The sequence below is a fragment of the Arachis ipaensis genome, chromosome B5, assembly GCF_059453495.1.
Source record: "Arachis ipaensis isolate K30076 ecotype BB chromosome B5, ASM5945349v1, whole genome shotgun sequence".
Lineage (NCBI taxonomy): Eukaryota > Viridiplantae > Streptophyta > Magnoliopsida > Fabales > Fabaceae > Arachis > Arachis ipaensis.
In genome coordinates, this window is record NC_142440.1 from 135190216 (window position 1) to 135210233 (window position 20018).

Sequence of the window (20018 nt, forward strand, 5' to 3'; positions counted from 1 at the left end):
CGTTGTTCTCCCAGTACGACAAATCAAAGAATACACTCCTCTTTTTTCAGAGAGACTCGTCTTGTACCACGGTCTGCTATCCGCGCCTTCTTTTACCGCCCACCGCTTGTATCTTGCCCTGTGAGACGGGCACACCCTCTAATTGTCTCAAGACATCCCTGCCAGTCAATTTGCTAGGTGGGAATCTATCCTCTACCTCGCCATCAAATCTGCTCCGGTCCTGTCTATATCTGTGATCGCGATTCAAGAAGCGACGATGACCCATATAACACCATTTCTGACTGAAGGTGAGTCGCCTAGTCACGGCATCCAAATTGCACGTGGGGCAAGCTCTCCTGCCGTACGTATTCTAGCCAGATAAATTGCCCAAGCCAGAAAAATCGATGATAGTCCACATCAATGCAGCTCGCATCTTGAATGTTTTCTTCTCACTGGCGTCGTATGTATCAACACCGGCCCACAACTGCTTCAGCTTATCGATCAGGGGGTGTAGGTAGACATCTATGTCATTGCCAGGATTTTTAGGACCGGGAATAATCATAGAGAGAATCAAGTTGGTTTGTTTCATGCAAATCCATGGGGGTAAGTTGTACGGAATAAGAATCACTGGCCATATTGAGTACTTTGAACGGAGATTTCCTTAAGGATTAAAGCCATCACTAGCCAGGGCTAAGCGAACATTGCGCGGATTGCCAGAAAAGTCTGTATATCTCTTGTCAAATGATTTCCAACCCTCGCCGTCCCTGGGATGCCTCATGGAACCGTCAGAGTTGGTTCCTCTCTTGTGCCACAACATGTCGATGGCTGTCTTGCTGGACATGAATAATCTCTGCAACCGTGGAATAAAAGAAAAATAATGAAGAACCTTTGCCGCCTGAGGTTTCCCATTCTTCTTGACAACGGCATTGATCCTGAGTAAAGAATTCTTCCTGGTCTTTTGCTTCCACCTGGATGCTCCACACCGTTTGCATCTAGACGGGTCTTGGTCAGAACCCTAGTATAGCATGCAGTCATTTGGACATGCATCTATCTTCTTGTACTCAATACCGAGCTTCCTTATGATCCTCTTGACGTCGTGCAAGGTCTTCGGAATCCTTGCATGCTTAAAGGCATCCCCCAGTAGCTCTAGAATCAATCCGAAAGCCTTGTCGCTCACTCCGCACATGCACTTTATATGGTACAGCCTAACCAAGAAAGACAGCTTCGAGAATCTTGAGCATCCCGGATATAATCCCTGCTTGCCGTCCTCAAGCAAGTCGTGAAAGGCACGAGCCTCACAGCTGGGTTCATCAGATAAGTACGGCAACCCCTCAACAACGTCTCCGACATGCCCATTCATCGAGTCTTCACCGTCACTCTGCAGTCCTGGCAAGTTGAATGCGTCGTGGACCATGTCACGCATTTGATCTCCTGAATTTACAGTGGGGTCTAGTTCTTCCCTACCGCTGGATCCCTTGTCTACGATCCTCTCACCGTGATGTAACCAGAAGGTATAGTTAGGGGGAAAGGGTTTCATCAGAAGATGATCCTAGGCGTCCTCTCTAGTTTGGTAAAACCGAAACCCACACAAAGGGCATGGACAATGTATCCTCCCATCGGATGATGTATTGGCAAATGCGAAGTCAAGGAATCTATTCAGACCATCCCTATATTCTACACTCCCTCGTGGCTTTGTAATCCAGCTCTTATCAATGACTAAATATATGAAATAGCACAAACAAATAAATAAATAGTAAAAAAATACATAGAACAAAACAAAAAAAAAAGGGGAAAATGGGGGTGTGTCAAGAGAACGAGTAAGTTTATCACAATTATGAGATGGGAGAATACCATACGTAATAAACTCGACAATATATTACAAGCAAAACCATGTAAGGACCAACAGAATAACTCAAAACGGAAACAGAAATAAAATTACTTGCATCCCAGATAACATGTAGCACATGAAAGGTATTGGAGAGGAGACTTACTCATTGCAAAATTATGTGCTTTTTTAAAAGAATACTGGTAGAAAGAATTCCTGATTCGAAGTCCAAAAAATGAAAAGATAAAGAAAAGCTTCCTTAAAAAATGAAAAAGAAAACAGGAATAACTGTTAAAGTTAAAAAAAAATAAGTCAAGAAATATAACTAAACAATCATAATGTACAGATAATAGAATCTTCAAGATATCTTAAAAAATGTAAAACATATCAGGAGTGAAAGTTAGATTTAAAAGACAATTTTAAAAAAATACAAATAAACAATTATAACAGATAGAGGATAAAATCTTGAAATTGTAGATATATTGATTTGGTTATGCTTCTAAGAAAGTCATATTATAGTTCCCCTGTCCTGTCTTCTACCGTGTAAATACAAATAATTAGTTCAGTGAAACAAATAAATTTATCTATGGTATTGCGTTGAATCCAGTTGCTACATTTGATCTTACAATAGAAGAGCATAACCAAATCCAATTATCCAAACACATTTGTGCAGAAAAGAGTAGGACTTCGGAAAAGAATTTATGTACTTAGAGAATGATTAACTTGAAAAGAAAGTTAAGTTTCGTCAATGATATGGAGTGTGTATTTGTGATGTTACAGTAATGCCATTCATGATTAAAGATGGAATACCAGTTTGTGTTATCCTTTCTAATTTGATATTGCTCAAATGTTGCTAATGTAATAACTTTTGTACATTCTCTCGAGCACAGTTAATAGTAATAATATTTTGATCAGTGACCCTAGTTGCTTGCCTGTCGTATATGTTTTTAACTTTGTTTTCTTTCTTAAGTATTTTCATTTTTCTGTCACGAATCCTGCAGTACTATGATGAATTAAAATATAGTTGATCTCAATGGGCTTCCCTCTAAAGAGAATCCATACCTAGTGTACTCCCCAATCAGCTTCATCTATATGAATATTTTTCCTGTGAATCGCTACTTGTAGTATTTTCATGTAAATTTCAGGCATGTATCTAGCTAGAGGAAATCATGAGAATAAGAACATGAACAAGATATATGGTTTTGAGGGCGAGGTGCACTCAAAGTTAAATGAAACATTCGTGGAACTGTTTTCTGATGTAATTTGCTGTTTACCTTTGGCTCATTTGGTAAATGAGAAAATTTACGTAGTTCATGGAGGTCTATTTTCGTATTATCAATTATGCAACAATATCCAAAACTCCAAGAATATTGCTTATAACACTTTGATAATAGTCAAAAGTTGTTGTGTTAAGAAGTTCACAATGCTGAATATTGCTTATAACACTAAAACAAAATATACTCAAATCCAGCCTTATTATTTTTCTTTTCCTAACTAAGAGAACAATCAATTCTACTACCCACATAGGCAAAAGATGTATAGAATAATAATAATAAATCATAATCACCATACTCATAACAAATAACAAAGTTGAAAAAAAAATAACCTTGATCAGAGTGTGCTCTAGAAGCTTCTCCACTGCGGACAATTTTGCAATTTCTTTGTGCAGTACTTAGCAACTGACACCGTTGAAGATCCTCTACACGCTTTCAGTTTCAAATAAATCTGTATTAAAACAGCGCAATTTCAATTCCCAAAACCCAACAGAAAATTATAAAAACATGCAGTTAAAGCAAAGATATGCTTTCCACTGGAGATCCCAACAGGGTTACATAAAAACAAAAGGAAAGAGGCATGAAAACTTGAGCAACGAGATGGATGAGTACTGTGGTATCTCAAATCACATTCAGACGCTAATTAGCTATATGACCGTGTCAAGGAATATATTAAAAAAAAACTACAACATCACGTTGTATTTAAGTAACTAATACCCTACACTCCAGCTTTTATATATGACTGTGTTAGTTCATAGGAATCATGTCTGTATTTTGTAAGTCATAACTTGTTTTTTAATACTGCATTGGAATAGTTGAGTAGATTTTTGTCTCTGCAGAATCTGTTGGTAGGAAGTGACTCCATTATGGTAGCTATAACATGGATCTTGTCTCTGATGCTTAATAATCCACAAGTACTGAAGAAGGCTCAAGATGAGTTGGAGAACAAAATTGGGCGGAATAGACAAGTGGAGGAATCCGACATCAAGGATTTAGTGTATCTTCAAGCCATTGTGAAGGAATCTTTGCGGCTAAGTTCTCCGAGTGGTGTCATTTTTCCTCGTGCAGCGATGAAGGACTGCACGCTTTCAACTGGCTATCACATCCCAACAGGCACCAAGTTGATGATAAACATATGGAAAATAATGCATGATGAGAACCTGTGGCCTGATCCATATAGCTTTCAACCTGAGAGATTCTTGTGCAGCAGCCATAAGGACATAGATGTGAGGGGCCAACACTATAAGCTTCTTCCATTTGGCTCTGGAAGGCATTCGTGCCCCGGAATTTCACTATCTCTCAATGTTATGCATCTTATTCTGGCTGCACTGCTGCATAGCTTTGAAATTACTACTCCATCCAATGAACCTGTAGATGTGACAAAGAGCAATGGTTTGACAAATATGAAAGCAACTCCACTTGAGGTTCTTCTTGTTCCACGCCTCAACTGTATTTTATGATGGGAAGGCTAAGGGCGCTCTATTTTTCTGCTGATTGTGTTGTGCCTTTTATTTTTGTACTTAGATGTATTATTTGAGTAAATGAGTGGTATGTACAATCGAAGCCATGTTTAACAGACATCTCTCTTTAGCATTAGTTATAGGCTGTTAGTGCTTCTTGCTAGGTTTGTCATGTTAAGTCTACTCATTGCTTCCTAAGTGATTCATTATCGCAATCAAATTATCAAGTTTTCAAAACAACAGATGCAGTTGTTATTGATTAAGTGCTATGTTCTAATTACACACAAATAATAATACAAATGTAACTTCTCTATTCTGTACCATAATGTTGATCAGAACAGCTATATAGAACACAAATATAAAATGGGATAAAGGGTCACGTGTCTATATGTTAGTTAGAACTTAGATAGGCCTCTTGATTTTAAAATTCCATTCATCAACCAGATGATACCATGCATGAAAGCTGCAGAACATGGAATAGAACTAGGCACAACATATACTCTGATAATGCAGCTATCTCAAGAACTAATCAGCAAGAAGAAATAAAAATTGTACAATGACATGTACAAGCTTCAAAGAGATTCAACTAAGCAAGAAAAGCTAAAAATGTTCCATCAAACCCATTTCGATGGATAAAAATTGTTAGAGATAAATTTTGAAGAAATAAAATGTACTCCTTTTTTAGCAAATCTATCTAAAATAAAGACCAAGGTGTAAAGCACAAAGAACCCACCAGCAACCTATGATGCACGGACACTGACACGGACACGGGACACGACACGACACGGGACACGCCGACACGCGAATTTTAAAATCTTACATGACACGGGGACACGTATATATATAAAATATAAAGTATTTTTTAGATAAATTGTAATGATATTTTGATATTTTATTGATATTAAAATATAAAATAAAATTTTTAATTATTTTTAATGTCTTATTTTAATTATATCAAGTATTTAAAATATTTTTTGTTTTAATAAATAATAATATATACTATATCTAAATTTATTTTAAAAATATATGTTAAGAATAAGACTGGACACGCGGACACGTGATGGTATTTAGGTGTGTCCAAGCGTGTCCGGAAAAAAATTTTTTATTTTTTATTAAGACACGGTTGGACACAGCAGACACGCGTGTCGGACGAGTGTCGGTGAGTGTCGTGTCCAAAATGTGTCTGACACGCGGACACGATAACTCAGCGAAGTGTCCGTGCTTCATAGCCAGCAACACATCATATGAAAGTGAAAAATACCAACGTTCACTTGTCACTTGGAAAAATCAATAACAAAATGCTAGTTCACAGATACATTTGTAGCTTATTCAGAATTGGATTGTGAGACAAGAATCAATCAAACAGCAAAATTTTCACAAGGTTACAGTGTACATAAGTTATCTATCAAGTTAATATCAGAGCAGATAAAATTGCAAAGCAAAGCATCTAACCCAGAGAATTCAGATAAATTGAAAACTAAATGTATTTATCTAACTAATTCAGACTATCTAAACAGCAGCAATTAACCCCAATTAATAGAAGATATAGACAAATTCCTTCTCAGAATCCTTGAACCAAGAATTAAAAAAAGAAGGAAAGATGAGTGTGGAAGAACGAACCAGTGACAGGGGGGAGGCTACAATAGCTCGGACTGGCTCACGGTGGAGGAGGGTGTAATGGTGTCGCGCACGATCGAGGTTATAGGAAACTGCGACGCGGGTGAGAGAAGCACGGATGGGGGCTCTACGACTCGAAAACCCACAAGGAGCTGCAGGGTGGAGCTGAGGAGAGGGATTTCTCACACTGTGTTTGAGGGGGTAGGGTTTCAGGAACTGGGGACGGATCGACAGCAATGGCGCACGGTAGAGAGGCGAACGCAGAGTTTGGCGCGCTACGAAGCTCAACTCGCGGGTTTCTTCAAAATTGGGGGAAATCAATTAGTGGTTAGAATATAAAAAGGGGAATTGAAAAATGATTTAAGATAAGAACGTTACCTAGCGGCGCTTCTTGCAGCGGTCGCCAGGGATTTTACGGCACACGGAGGGTGGGTTGTTTCGCGCCCCTGCTCCCTCTCTTCTTCGCGCCAAACAGCTAGGGTTATCCAAAGAAGCGCGAAGATATGTATGCAGATTTGGCAGCGTTTTTCACTGCCCAGCCGCAATCCAGGACTGTTTTGCGGCTTCTACCAGACCGCCGCTCAACTCTGCCTTGATCTTCTCAGCCTGTGGTGTTGGCTACTCACCCGCCGCTACTCTCCGCTTCTGCCGCAGTGGAAGGAAGCTTCACGGTTCCATGGTCTCATGTCTCACTCTCTCTCGGCTTCTCTTGCTCTTATTTTCTTTATCTTTGGTTCGATGAATGAAAAAGGGATATGTGATCAAGATGATGCAATTAATGAAAGGAGGTGTGTGTTATGATTTAAGGGTCGTGTGTGATAGTTATATTAATGTATGGGTGTATATACATATGTGTGTATCACAAATCCTTCTTTTCTTTCTAAGTGCAGGTTCAGTTATGATGATGAATAATTAGAGAAGATATTTATTTGGTGGGAGGATGATTTTTCAAAGCAAGGGTTAAGTATATATATATATATATATAACAAATCTTTCTTTTATTGTTCCATATGGTTCTGCTGTGGATCTTTTATTATAGAAAGAGAAGAGATAAGGAGAAAAAACCCTAGCAGAGAAAGAGTACGTACTCCGTACTCAGAGAGAATGAGAGAAGGAGAGAGCGGGAGAGAGCGTTTGAGGGTGAAACACGGTGAAGAAGATGGCCATGCCATCGAAAGAGATAAGGGGGAGAGTGTGGGAGGGTTTGCATCAGGTGTGAAGGAGGGATCAAGTAAGGGCGACCTTAGTTCCAGGGTGACTTCCAAGATTTCGTTCCGTGACAAGGTTATTGGTTCTACGGTAGCCACAGGGATAAATCGGGCTGAAGCTCTAGATGAGGATTCCATGGCAGTGGTCACTGGAAAACAAGGAGATCCTATGCCTCCAAGAGTTTGCTTCTCCGAAGAGGCTAGGAACATCCTTTCTGAACCATACAAGGAAGCAATTGTGATCAAGGTTCTTGGAAAAAACCTTAGTTACACGGCCATGTTTCACAAATTGAAAGGGGTATGGAGGATCACCGGTGGATATGAAATCTTGGATGTGGGTTTTGGGTACTTCCTCGTTAAATTTGATCGCATGGACGATCGAGAGAAGGTTTTACTAGGGGGGCCATGGATGATCTTCGGTCACTATATTGCGGTCAAGCCATGGACACCGGATTTTAAACCTTGTGAGGACACTTTCGGGGAGACTATGGTTTGGATTCGAATCTCTGGTTTGAGCATATGGTACTATCAGGATAAAGCCATGATGAGAATCGCTTCTGCTGTGGGAAGACCAGTCAAGGTGGATCTGGCTACTAAGTTGGCGGAAAGGGGAAAATTTGCTCGGGCTTGCGTGCAAATTAATCTTGGTTTGCCGGTGGTCCGGAGTGTGATTGTCGATGAGTTTGAATATAAGGTGGAGTATGAATGCTTACACCTTATTTGTGACAAGTGCAATTGTTTCGGGCATCCAGCAACTGACTGCAGAATGACCCCAATAGATTCGGAAAGGGTGGATCGAAAGGAAACATCAGTGACCGAGACGGCGGCCCGGATGGTGCAGCCACAGGAAGCTTCAAAAGAGAAAATTTTTGAATTTGGATGCAATCCCAAAGAGTCAGTGATAGTTGCAGAAATTGGGGAGGAATTAGATGATACGTTGCATGGGAAGGAAGTGGGGTCCCAACATTTGAAAAATGAGGCTGGCTGGACCAAAGTCAGCAGTAAAAGGAGAGGAAAATTGAGTCAATCAAACAAAGCCCAACAAACATCTAAAGATAAAATGTCGGTGCGCTCAAATCAGAAATTGGACCAGAACCGTGACTTTGGGCTACGTATGAGAGGAGCCGAATCAGGGGTGAAGACCGGGTCGGTTAGCGGCTCTAAGGCACGCATGGCATATTCCAAACAGCAAGGGGTGAAGGGCAAATCTGTCTCCGTTGCGGTGCCGACTTTTACTGCCATTATCAAAAACGGACACAAGAGGTTGCGCCCTTCTTCTTTGCAGAATTCGCCGTCGACTCCAGACTGCCTTGGCGACACCAGCAAGCAGCAAATCGGCAAATTGGAAGGGTCAGTGGAGGGACACAGACAAACCGGGCAACAACTGGACAAGGACAAGCAAGGCTCAGGGGGATATGATGGTGGATCTTCATCATCTCGTTAGGGACTTCAGCTGAGGTTGGTCCTTTTTACAATACAAATTGTTTTATGGATTATTTAGATTTAAGCTTTCTATTTTGGAATATTAGAGGTGCCTCTAATAAATTGGCCCGGGTTCATAGTAAGGAGTTAGCGAATAAATTTCATCCTACTTTTTTCATTTTGTTTGAAACCCATATTGCTTTCGAGAGGATGAAATCTTTTTGGAATAATCTAGGTTACCAGGGTGTTGGTATTGTTGAGGCTAATGGTCATAGTGGGGGTATCTGGGTTCTATGTTCTAATTCAAATATTTCGGTGAGAGTATTGGATGTAGTTGATCAATGTATCAGTTTTGAAATCACTATGGGCAATACATCTAGTTACTGCAGTGCGGTGTATGCTAATCCGCATATACATCGGCGTAAAGAACTGTGGGGTGACTTGACAAGGATTGCTAATATGATCCACGGACCTTGGATTGTGTTAGGGGACTTTAATGATGTTTTGTTGCAGAGTGAAGTTAGAGGGGGGCAATTTAGACTTGCCAGAGCAGAACAATTTGCGGAAACATTAGAGGATTGTGGGCTGTTTGATATGGGGGCTATTGGGAGAAGATTCACTTGGTACAGGAAGGTGAAAGGTGGGGTGCAGGTGGCCAAGAAGCTTGATAGAGCAGTCATCAACCAGGACTGGCGACTAATGTTTCCGGAGGCTTATACTGAGGTGCTGGCGCGCCTTCACTCTGATCATTGCCCATTATTCACTAGGTGCAAGATGGCAAAGAGGGCTACCAAGGGCCATCGTCCGTTCAGATTCCAGGCTGCGTGGATGACTCATCCTCTTTTTAGGAATGTTGTTGATACAGCTTGGAATAGAGGAGCTCCGGATGTAGTCAAATGTTTGTTGGAGGTTCAAAAAGATGCAACTAACTTCAATAAAAAGGTTTTTGGCAATATTTTTGTTAAGAAAAGGGAGTTGGAGAGGCTTTTGAATGACGTTCAGATTACTCTGGAAAGTCGGGAGGATCAACAGCTTAGGATCAAAGAGCAAGTTTTGCATCAGGAACTGAATGATGTCCTTCTTCAAGAAGAGTTGTTGTGGTATCAAAAATCTAGAGAACAATGGGTGAGATGTGGAGACAGAAATACAAAATTTTTTCATCTGCAGACAGTTATCAGGAGAAAGAGGAACAAAATTCATGGGTTATTTTTGGAGGATGGGTCTTGGGCCACGGAGACTACGACTCTAGAAATGGCGGCAAATTCTTTCTTTCAAAAGCTCTTTTCTACAAGGGAGGATATTGACCTGGACGCCATGGGGCCTTTTCCTTGCCCGTCTCTTAGTACTGAGGCTTGTCAAAAGTTAGTGGAACCGGTGACGTCTGAAGAGGTTAAAAGAGCTGTGATGACCATGAGTTCATTTAAAGCCCCAGGGCCAGATGGATTTCAAGCAATTTTCTACAAAGAGTTCTGGGACTCTCTTAGCAACGATGTGTGTAGACTGGTCAAGCGAGCCTTTGAGGGTGAGCCATTGAATGCGGCTATTTTCGATACTCTCATTGTTCTAATTCCTAAAGTGGAAGTTCCCTCTTCCTTACGGGAGTTTCGGCCTATTAGCTTATGTAATGTAATTTATAAAATTGTCACAAAGGTTCTAGTTAACAGGTTCAGACCTTTCCTGTCGGAGATCATTGGTCCTTTGCAAGGAGGGTTCATTCCAGGAAGAGGAACCACAGAGAATATTATCATTGCTCAAGAGATTATGCACTTCATGAGGAACACCAAGTCTCGAAAAGGGACCATGGCATTCAAGATTGATTTGGAAAAAGCTTATGACAGGGTAGACTGGCGTTTTCTGGAAGCTACTTTGGTTCGGTTTAGGTTTCCAAAGGCTACCATTAATCTTATATTGAATTGTGTGACTTCCTCTTCGTTGGCAGTTTTGTGGAATGGGAACAGGCTCCAAAATTTCAATCCGAAGAGAGGGTTGAGGCAAGGAGATCCTATGTCTCCTTATCTATTTGTACTCTGTATAGAAATGCTTGCCTGCTTTATCTCTCATAGAGTTTCCCAAGGTTTGTGGAACCCAGTTGCGGTTTCTAGGAATGGACCACGACTCTCTCATTTGATGTTTGCAGATGATCTTTTGCTTTTCTGTAAGGCATCAAAAGCTCAAGTAATAGAGGTCATTCATTGTTTGGACTTGTTTTCTAGAGCGTCAGGTTTAAAGGTAAATCTTCATAAGTCAAAGGCCCAGTGTTCCAAGAGGGTGTCGGAGAGGAGAAAAGATGTTCTCTCAGGGGTCTCTAACATCCGGTTCAGCAATGATTTGGGTAAATACCTGGGAATTAACATCAGTCATGCCAGAGCTTCCAGGAAGACGGCTCAGGAGATTATTGAAAAAATTTCGAGAAAGCTCTCCAGTTGGAAAGGACGCCTACTGAATAAGGCAGGGAGGCTTTGTCTTGTTAAATCGGTTATGGCCTCTATCCCAGTTTATGAAATGCAAATTTCTCTTCTCCCGAAGTATGCATGTAATAAAATTGATTCCTTGATGAGACAATTCTTATGGAAAGGCCAAGCGACTAGAAAAGGGCTGCCTCTGGTCAAGTGGGAGGTCGCCATAACTCCTAAAAAGGCAGGAGGATTGGGTATTAGGGATACTTCCTGTGCTAACATGGCGCTTCTAGGAAAGTTGGTATGGGATTGTCTAAATAATAGTGAGAAGTTATGGGTGCAGGTTCTGAAGCATAAATATCTCAGGAATCAATCTGGTATGAACGGAAACAGTAGAAATTCTTCATCGGCCACCTGGAAGAACATTGTTAGTGCCTATGAGCATCTCAAGGAAGGGCTTCATTGGAATATTGGAGATGTCCACAAATCAGTTTGGTATGATGAGTGGACTCCTTTTGGTAAGCTTTGCAACCTTGTTCCTTATGTACATATTTCTGAATCAGATTTCATGGTGGCTGACTTGTGGAAAGGGGTGTCTTGGGAGGTTGATAGTCTTACCACGCCTATTCCGCATGAGATTAAGCAGTTTATTTGTGGTCTGAGATATCCTAGTTTGACTGAGTTGGAGCCACAGTGGGAGTGGTGGCCTGCAGCAACAAAAAAGTATAGTGCAAGGGAGGGTTACAGATGGTTATTAAAGAAAACATTAAATTGGAATGCCAACAGTAATTGGAACTGGTTGTGGAACACAAACATTCCAGAGAAGTTCAAATTTACTATGTGGCTTAGCTTACATGATGCTCTACCAACTGAGACCTTTCGATTCAAGCGGCATTTAACTTCTTCAGATATATGTAAGAGATGTAACAAGGCGCAGGAGACTATGGAGCATTGCCTTAGAGACTGTGAACGATCAAAGGCAATCTGGTATATGTTGGATCCTAGTATCCTGGACTCGACGGCTGGTAATGCTCTTGAAGAGTGGTTTCGGAAGGCCTTGGCTAACAATGAGGCGTCCTTTGGTGCAGGGCTTTGGTGGGTATGGAGACATAGGTGCAATGACATATTCAACACTGACAACCCTTGGACAGACCATAAGGTTGTTGCCTTGGCCAGAATTACCGCCAAGGACTTACAGGTTTATAGGAATCGATGCAATGCTTTTAGGTCTCTCCGAAATTGTCTGTGTTGGGAACCACCGGTAGGCAATAGTTTTAAAGTTAATTGTGATGCAAGCTTGTATATGGATTCAAATTTAGCGGGATTTGGGTGTATTATTAGAGATTCTAAGGGAGATTGGATCTCGGGCTGCTCTGGAAGCATTCCCCCTTGGTCTATAATCAGATGTGAATTATTTGCTGCTTGGAGGGGGCTGGTTTTAGCTTGGGATTGCGGTTTAAGGGATATTATATGTGAAACAGATTGCCTTGACATTCTGCCCATCATGCATGAGCTTACAAGTAGGTATCCATCTGAAGTAACAGATTTGGTTCACAAGATTCAGGAGCTTTTATCTCGTCCTTGGCTTGTTCACGTTGAATGGGTGTCCCGAGAAGCAAATAGAGCTGCGGATTGGATGGCTAAATATGGTGCCAAGAGTAACTCTAATCATGTTATTTGGTCTGAGCCTGGTGTTGATCTCCAACGAATCATCCGCTCGGATTTAGAATAGTTTTTGCTTTGTTTCTTTCCTTGTTTAGTCACCAAAAAAAATATGGTTCTGCTGTGGATGGTTTATAATCATAGAAGGAGATTTGCTTAATGAAAAGATTAGGTGACATGGCTTGGTTAATTATAGGTTGGGTGTTGTGTTTCAGAGTTGCTGATTCAGCGGTTCAAGTTATAAATATCTTAAACGAATAATTATAAAAACGGAATATATTAAAACACAAGTAATAATATATATAGCGTTAAATATATGAGTTACTAATATAAATGGCATTAGTAACTTAAGGATGAAAGATATTTGATGAAGCATTAGCAACTCTAAGCTCATCAAGAAATACTGATAATTACTTATATCGGCAAATATCGGACTTGATAATAATAATAATAATATTATTATTATCTAAGCTCTGTTATAATTATAGCATGTAAAATAAATTAATAGCATAATAATAAAATTATATTATCATTTATTTTACTTTAAAACACAGAATTGACTCATCGAAATAAAACTAATTGCTGAGACTAATATTTTTTGAAAAATATTATGTTGGCATAAAAATTTGGGTTGTTATATATGCGGATACTCAAAACAGAGGGGGTGACTCGCGTACCCATGAACACCGCCGCATATGCGTACTTTCAAATTTTGGCAATTCGTGCATACGCATGCCTCATGTGTACGCATGAGTGTAAAAGTTGATAAAGTCGCGTACGCATCCACCTCATGCATATGCGTGTGTGTTAAACAAAAAGAATTCTCACGTACGCATACATGTGTTCGCGTACGTATGCCTTGTGTTTTACAGAAAAGCTGTTAAGTATGTAGAAATCAGTTTTACACATCCAACTTTGAACGCATATAACTTTTTTGTTAAAAATTATTTTTAGTCCATTTTTCAAACGTTGTAAATTTCACGAGCCTAATTTTCATTCAAAATAAGTTTTATAAAATTTGAGCTGAAAGCCAAGTTATGACTCATCGAAGTTGGTCAAAAATTAACTTTTACCAAAGTTTACAAAATCTCTAGTTTCTTTCTAAAATCCTCAATTCCAAACCAATAATTTTCACAATCAAAACAGTCTCTACTGTCCCTAACCAGGTTCTTACACTACCCATTCATACCACAACATGCCAATATACAAATTCAATCAATTCACAATCCACCCTCAACCCTCAACAACATCCCAATCATCATCATTTCATAATCATTAAAATTATACCTCAGCACATACAAGCTCAATCACCCTTTATTTCACAATTCATATATCACATACACAATTCAATCAACAATTCACTCAGTTCATTCCTATCTTAAAGTCTTCTAGCCTAAGTTTTCACGTGATATTAAACATTAACTACGAGAAACCAAAACCATACCTTAGCCGATTCCTCTCCAAGCCAAAAAAATCTCAAAATACTCCCTTTTCACAAGCTCCAAGCTTCCAAATATCAATTCTGCTAGCCCAACCACCGAAATTTCGTTCCAAACCACCAATTGAACACCAAATCAACAAGAAATACAATCTAATTCACACAATATCACTATAATTAACATAAGGTTCCCAATTTCAATAATTTTCAAGGGTTTGATGGTTTTCACCATTCCCACGATCGTTTTGGAAAAACCCAACGATTTTTCGCTGCTAGAGTTTACTTAAACAATCAAAATCATTCAATTCATTAATATCAAAACTCAACAATTTTTAAACTTAAGAGGAGAAGGCTGGGTGAGAAAATCGACTTTCTTACCTCATTGTTTAGATGATTTTGAAGAAAATTTCGAGACGAACATGTAGCCGCTAATGACTTGTCAATCAGAGTTGCGGATTGAGAGATATGATAGATTGAATTTTTGGAAGCAATGAAGTTATGGTTCTTACAATTCCCTTTCCCTTCTTCAGTGTGGAAATGGAAGAATGATGAGGAAAGAGCTAAGTTATGTGTTTTATATCTTGGGCTTTGGGCCCAGTTTGGATCCGGTCTAATTGGTTTGGCTCGTTGATCCGGTTTTGAGCCAAAATCTTTAAAATTAGTGTCAAAATTCATATTTTAAATATTTCTACTTCTCTAGATTATAAAAAATTTAATTTTCTAATTTCTTTGAATAATAATGAATTTATTGGCTAAATATTTATTAATTTTGTGAAGTTTACAATAATGAAGAAGAAAAAGAAGGAAGAGAAGGAATTTTAAGTTATTATTAAGTAATTTTGTGTATTTTGGATTTAAATAAGTTTTAGAATAATCTTTGTAGAATTTTCTAACTTCTTCAAGTGTGTTAAAAGTCATCCAAACTTTTAGCACAAGCTGCTCATCAACATCCCATAGAAACTGAAAATACACCGAAAGCGTTTTCAAGATAAACCAATTTATAATTTAAAATACATCAAAACTAGGAACGAAACATATTTATCAAAATAATAATTCAGATTCAGAACTTGTACTATATTACATTCAATTCAAACCATCAATCATGAACAACAATTTTCGCAACAAAAATAAAATTATTCAACTACAAAATCATAAACTACTAACGAACTACATTAATTAGATTTGAACTACATCTCAGCCACTTGATTTGATTCAAAACAATAATACAATTCGCTTTGGTTCAATTGACAGTCTAAACTTGAAAATACACCAATTTATAATTCCAAATACCCCAAAACTGGGAATGGAACATATTCATCAAAATAATAATTTAGATTCAAAACTCGTACATTATATTCAAATTCAAACCATCAACCATGAACAATAATTTTTACAAACAAAAACAAAATTATTCAACTACAGAATCATAAAATACTAACCAACTATATTAACTAGATTCGAACCACACCTCAGTCACTTGATTCGATTCAAAACAATAATACAATTTGCCCTGGTTTAATTGACAGCATGAACTTGAAAATACACTGAAAATATTTCCAAATACACCAATTTATAATTCTAAATATACAAAAACTGAAAACAGAACAGATTCATCAAAATAATAATTCAGATTCAGAACTCGTATATTACATTCAAATTCAAACCATCAACCATGAACAATAATGTTCACAAATAAAAATAAAATTATTTAACTACAAAATCATAAACTACTAACGAACTACATTAACTAGATTCGAACCACACCTCAACCACTTAATTCGATTCAAAATAATAATCCAATTTGCCTTGGTTCAATTGACAGCTTAAACTTGAATCATTCATTGTCTTCGAAAACAAAATACCTGTTCAAAGCTTATTTCACAGCTTGATTTCAAAAACTTTGATCAAATTTTCAAATTAGATAAAAGAGCATTGATCTTGAATGAAGAGAATATAAAGAACGAAGAGAACATAAAAAAGAAAGAGAAATGCAGAGATGAAAGAGAACTAGAGAATGCAGAAAATGTTGAGAAAATTCGAAAAAGAAAACGAAATCCACATGAAAAAGACAATTATGTATATTCACGCATTAAGTCAAAAGTTTGTTAGAAGTAGTGGTGCGTGGAGGTGAATTAGGTTAAAACTACTTGGTTGAATTTAGTTGGTTAAATGACTTAGATGTAGAGATTAATTCTTTTTTATAACAGATATGCATGATCTATCTACTTTAACATTATGAATGCATGACTTTAACCCCCTTATCATATATACATGTAGCTTATATTCTAATTTGGGAAATTCTCTGGTGAGGACGCCGAAAATAAGCATGTGATGTTGACGCTATGTGTCAAGTTTAGATTGTAACGCAGGTAAGTTTCATTGATTGTAGAACAATTCTAAGTTTTCGTTTTTCGTTCCTAGCAAGTGAGATTAATGATATTGATTCGTGATTAAGTGTTCATGTATGGGGCATATTTGGGCTAGTAAAAAAAAACTTAAGTGGTGGGCTAAAGTGGAAAAAATGCTTTTTCTAGAGTGTGGATTTTAGTAGCAGTCATTATTTAGAATAAAAGAAAAGGAAAATTGTCAAAAAATAAAATTTGTTTCGGTTGGACAACATGATTTTTTACGGAATAAGATATAATAGACACAAAATTATAGATGATAAATAAAAAAGAAGAAAAATAAAGATAAAAATTTAAAATTTAAAAAGTAATTGAAAAGAGTAAATAATAAACTTAACTATCTTTCTTAACATTCTTAACATGTTATTTTTTTTCTAATATCAAGCACATATAAGTTGATGCTAGTTTATGTTAAGTAAAATGAGAATATTTTATTTTTTTAACTTATTATGAATGTATTTAAGAAAATATGCAAAATTTATTTTTTTATCATATATAAATATGTTATAATATTATTTTTATATTGTCTATTATATACAACCGTTGAGTTGAGAATTGTTCACACCTCACGGTCAATAAATAATATTCAATATGACCGTAAAATAAAGAATGTTAATATTAATATTTGTATGCTTTGTGCATAGATTTATGACACAAATAATTTTTATGGGATATAATTAATTCTATATTTACACCAAATAGATAAATTTAAATTCAAGAAGTTGAAAAATTAGCTTCTTAATTAATGAATATTTTGAACCTAATTATATTAAATGATTATTATTATTATTTTGTAATATTTTATAACAATGATTGGTTTAATCTATTATATATTATTAAAATTATTTTTTTTTACTTAATAATGAAGCTAGCATGTCATGTTTGTGAAAGTGTTTTTAAATTTATTCTTTTCAATCATTAAATCAAATCAATTATAATAAATAAATTATAAAACTAATTAATTTAATCAATTCATATGGTTAAATAATTTTTGGATAGTATTTATTTTTGTAACTTTAATTAGAATGATAAAAACATTTGTTTTGGTTAGAGGTCAAAATTAGCAATACTAATGACCTCATAACCGTAGTTCATCTATTTACTATATTGAATTGGATTTTAGTAAAGTTAATTTTTTAATAACTATAAACAGTGGATAACAACAATAGGTACTCGAAGTACTCTATTGTTGGTTTTCAATTTTAAGTTTTGTATTTTGTATTTATTTATACGATAATTTTTTTTTTGTCTTTTTCTTCTACTTCAATCTTATTTTTTCACTAAAATCATATCCAAACCACGATTTCATCAGAAAGCTACAAAATTATTTCATTCAGAACTAGCCGATAAGGATGACAATACACCTGCTTGCTGCCGCCGAATCCAGTAGTGTCTAGTATGACTAGATACCAGCATTTGTGTTCCTCTATGAGTCCAAACATATATATCAAGAGTGCCTTGAATATATTGTGATTTTGCACCTCTTATACCCTAAACTACACTTTCCTTTGCCTGGTGTCCTACATCTAGATTCGGAATCAGTGGAAGCAGTCAAATGTTGTCCTAATCAGCTAGTTCTGAATGAAAATAATTTTACAATTTTCTCGTAGTCTAGATTTGATTTTAATGAAGAAAATATAAAATTAGATTGAGACTAGGTTTGTCATATGAATAAATACAAAACTTAAAAATTAAAAACGAACAACAGAGTACCTAAGAGTACTTATTGTTGTTATTTACTATTTATAACTATTAGAAAATTAAATTTACTAAAACCTAACTCAACATGATAAATAAATTAATTATGGGACCATGGATTCCTTGCTCCTACATTTTTGTAGGCTTATCATTAACCACCATAAAAATAATTACAAAATGTACCCCGTTTTTTTTTTTTTTTTGAAAAATTTATTAAATAGATTTTGATCTCTTTAACTTTTGTTATTTACACTTTTTTCCTTTATCTTTTAGTTTCAGATTCAAAGAAGAAGAGAGGTCTGCTAGGGTTTATAGAATCAATTTCAATCAATGCCATTTTCTCATCTTCTTCCTCTGCTGTATCTCTGGTTCGCCTATTCTCGCCGCCACAACACGCATCAGACGCCGCCGCTCCCTGTGTCCGCCGCCGCTCCTCACAGACTCCGAGGAACGAACTATCAGTATCACCACCCTGTTAAATTTCGCAGAGAAAGAACGAGAACCAGAGCGACCCTTGATGACACTGAAATAGGACAACTTTCCTCAACCCCACTTCTTGTTGAGGACGACAAACCCAGCAAGGTATACTTTTTCCTCTGCCTTCTTTTTAGTTTGGTTTGATTCTTTTAGAATAGTCAAGATGATGAATTTTGAATCCTTAGGGTAGCTTTTCAGGCAATGATTTTTGCCCTGCTTCGAGTTTCCTTGGTGTTTTGATTTGAATTTGATATGATTTATTTATTTATTTTCATGGCTACTTAGGAAGTAGAGGAAAGTGTAAAAGTGCTAAAAGATACAGCTAAGACAAGAAAGGTAGCAGCGGAGAAGGTTCTGTCTGCACTTTCTGTCATTGAGAAAGCAAAAATTGATCCTTCTGGATTTCTTGAAACCCTGGGTGGCAATGAATCCCCTGGGAGGACATGAATGCTAATTTTCACCGCTGAGGTGAACATATTTGTATTACTTTTTTGTTTGCTCGTTCTTTGGCTATAATCTGTTTCTCCCTTTGCATGCTTATACTTGGCAATTTATACTTACCATACTTTTGTGCGGCATTTTAGAAACAATTCTGGTGATGATGAAAGTGTAGGTACGAATAGAAGAAAGAAAGACTCAGCAAAGAAAAGAAAGTTTGCTGATTTCCAAAAGGTTTGCCCATTTCTTGTTCGGTAATATCTATTTCTAACCGTAATAGCTTTTAGTCAGAAGTCAGTTTCAATTTTTTTTATGGTGATTTGTAGGAAGAACATGAAGCAAGAAATAAGGTTCCAAATTCTGATAAACTAAGTTTGAAGCGAATAGATAGCATGACACTTGAAGTAAGTACTTTAGGTTGTCTTATTTGGTATCTGGATGATATCTATCTGCAATCTATGCAAAAAGAGAAAAACACAACTATAACTAAATGAGATGGTGTTTATGTGGTGGTTTTCTAAATTTCATACTACCCTCTGATTGAAAATATTCATGCACCTTCTAGGTTCATGTAAAGCAAAGGCGGAGCAAGGAAGAAAGGTCTGCATTGGCTAAAGCATGAAGGGAGGATAGAGGAAAATACCTTCCTAGAAAAGCCGCAAATCAGAAAAAGGTATGTTAGCAGTTCATTCTTGTAAATTTTTTTTTGGACTTTTGAA

At 37.1% G+C, this 20018-nt stretch overlaps 3 protein-coding genes across 3 annotated transcripts; all 3 read left to right on the plus strand.

Moving 5' to 3' along the window:
* Positions 1-1943: 1943 nt before the first annotated feature.
* Positions 1944-4538, plus strand: LOC107641042 (tropinone synthase-like). The gene is made up of 3 exons (XM_016344551.1): positions 1944-1950; positions 2950-3092; positions 3894-4538. Exons 1-3 carry the CDS (start codon positions 1944-1946, stop codon positions 4536-4538), a joined length of 795 nt encoding a protein of 264 aa, XP_016200037.1.
* Positions 4539-7259: 2721 nt separating this feature from the next.
* LOC148565875 (uncharacterized) lies at positions 7260-8807 on the plus strand. The gene has a single exon (XM_088486399.1). The coding sequence runs from the start codon at positions 7260-7262 to the stop codon at positions 8805-8807; it is 1548 nt and encodes a 515-aa protein (XP_088342525.1).
* A 188-nt stretch (positions 8808-8995) lies between these two features.
* LOC148565876 (uncharacterized) lies at positions 8996-10913 on the plus strand. Its single transcript, XM_088487280.1, has 3 exons — positions 8996-9885; positions 10725-10776; positions 10821-10913. The coding sequence occupies exons 1-3, from the start codon at positions 8996-8998 to the stop codon at positions 10911-10913; spliced, it is 1035 nt and encodes a 344-aa protein (XP_088343406.1).
* The last annotated feature ends 9105 nt before the right edge of the window (positions 10914-20018 follow it).

Excerpts from the sequence above, each read along its gene's own strand:
- LOC148565876 (XM_088487280.1), top strand. The coding sequence starts at position 8,996 with ATGAAATCTTTTTGGAATAATCTAGGTTACCAGGGTGTTGGTATTGTT. Across the intron at positions 9,886-10,724 it reads CTTCAAGAAGAGTTGTTGTG|TTTTGTGGAATGGGAACAGG; the intron begins GTATCAAAAATC and ends CTTCGTTGGCAG. Across the intron at positions 10,777-10,820 it reads AATCCGAAGAGAGGGTTGAG|AAATGCTTGCCTGCTTTATC; the intron begins GCAAGGAGATCC and ends TACTCTGTATAG.
- LOC107641042 (XM_016344551.1), top strand. Across the intron at positions 3,093-3,893 it reads GTTTACCTTTGGCTCATTTG|TTGAGTAGATTTTTGTCTCT; the intron begins GTAAATGAGAAA and ends GCATTGGAATAG.
- LOC148565875 (XM_088486399.1), top strand. The coding sequence starts at position 7,260 with ATGAGAGAAGGAGAGAGCGGGAGAGAGCGTTTGAGGGTGAAACACGGT.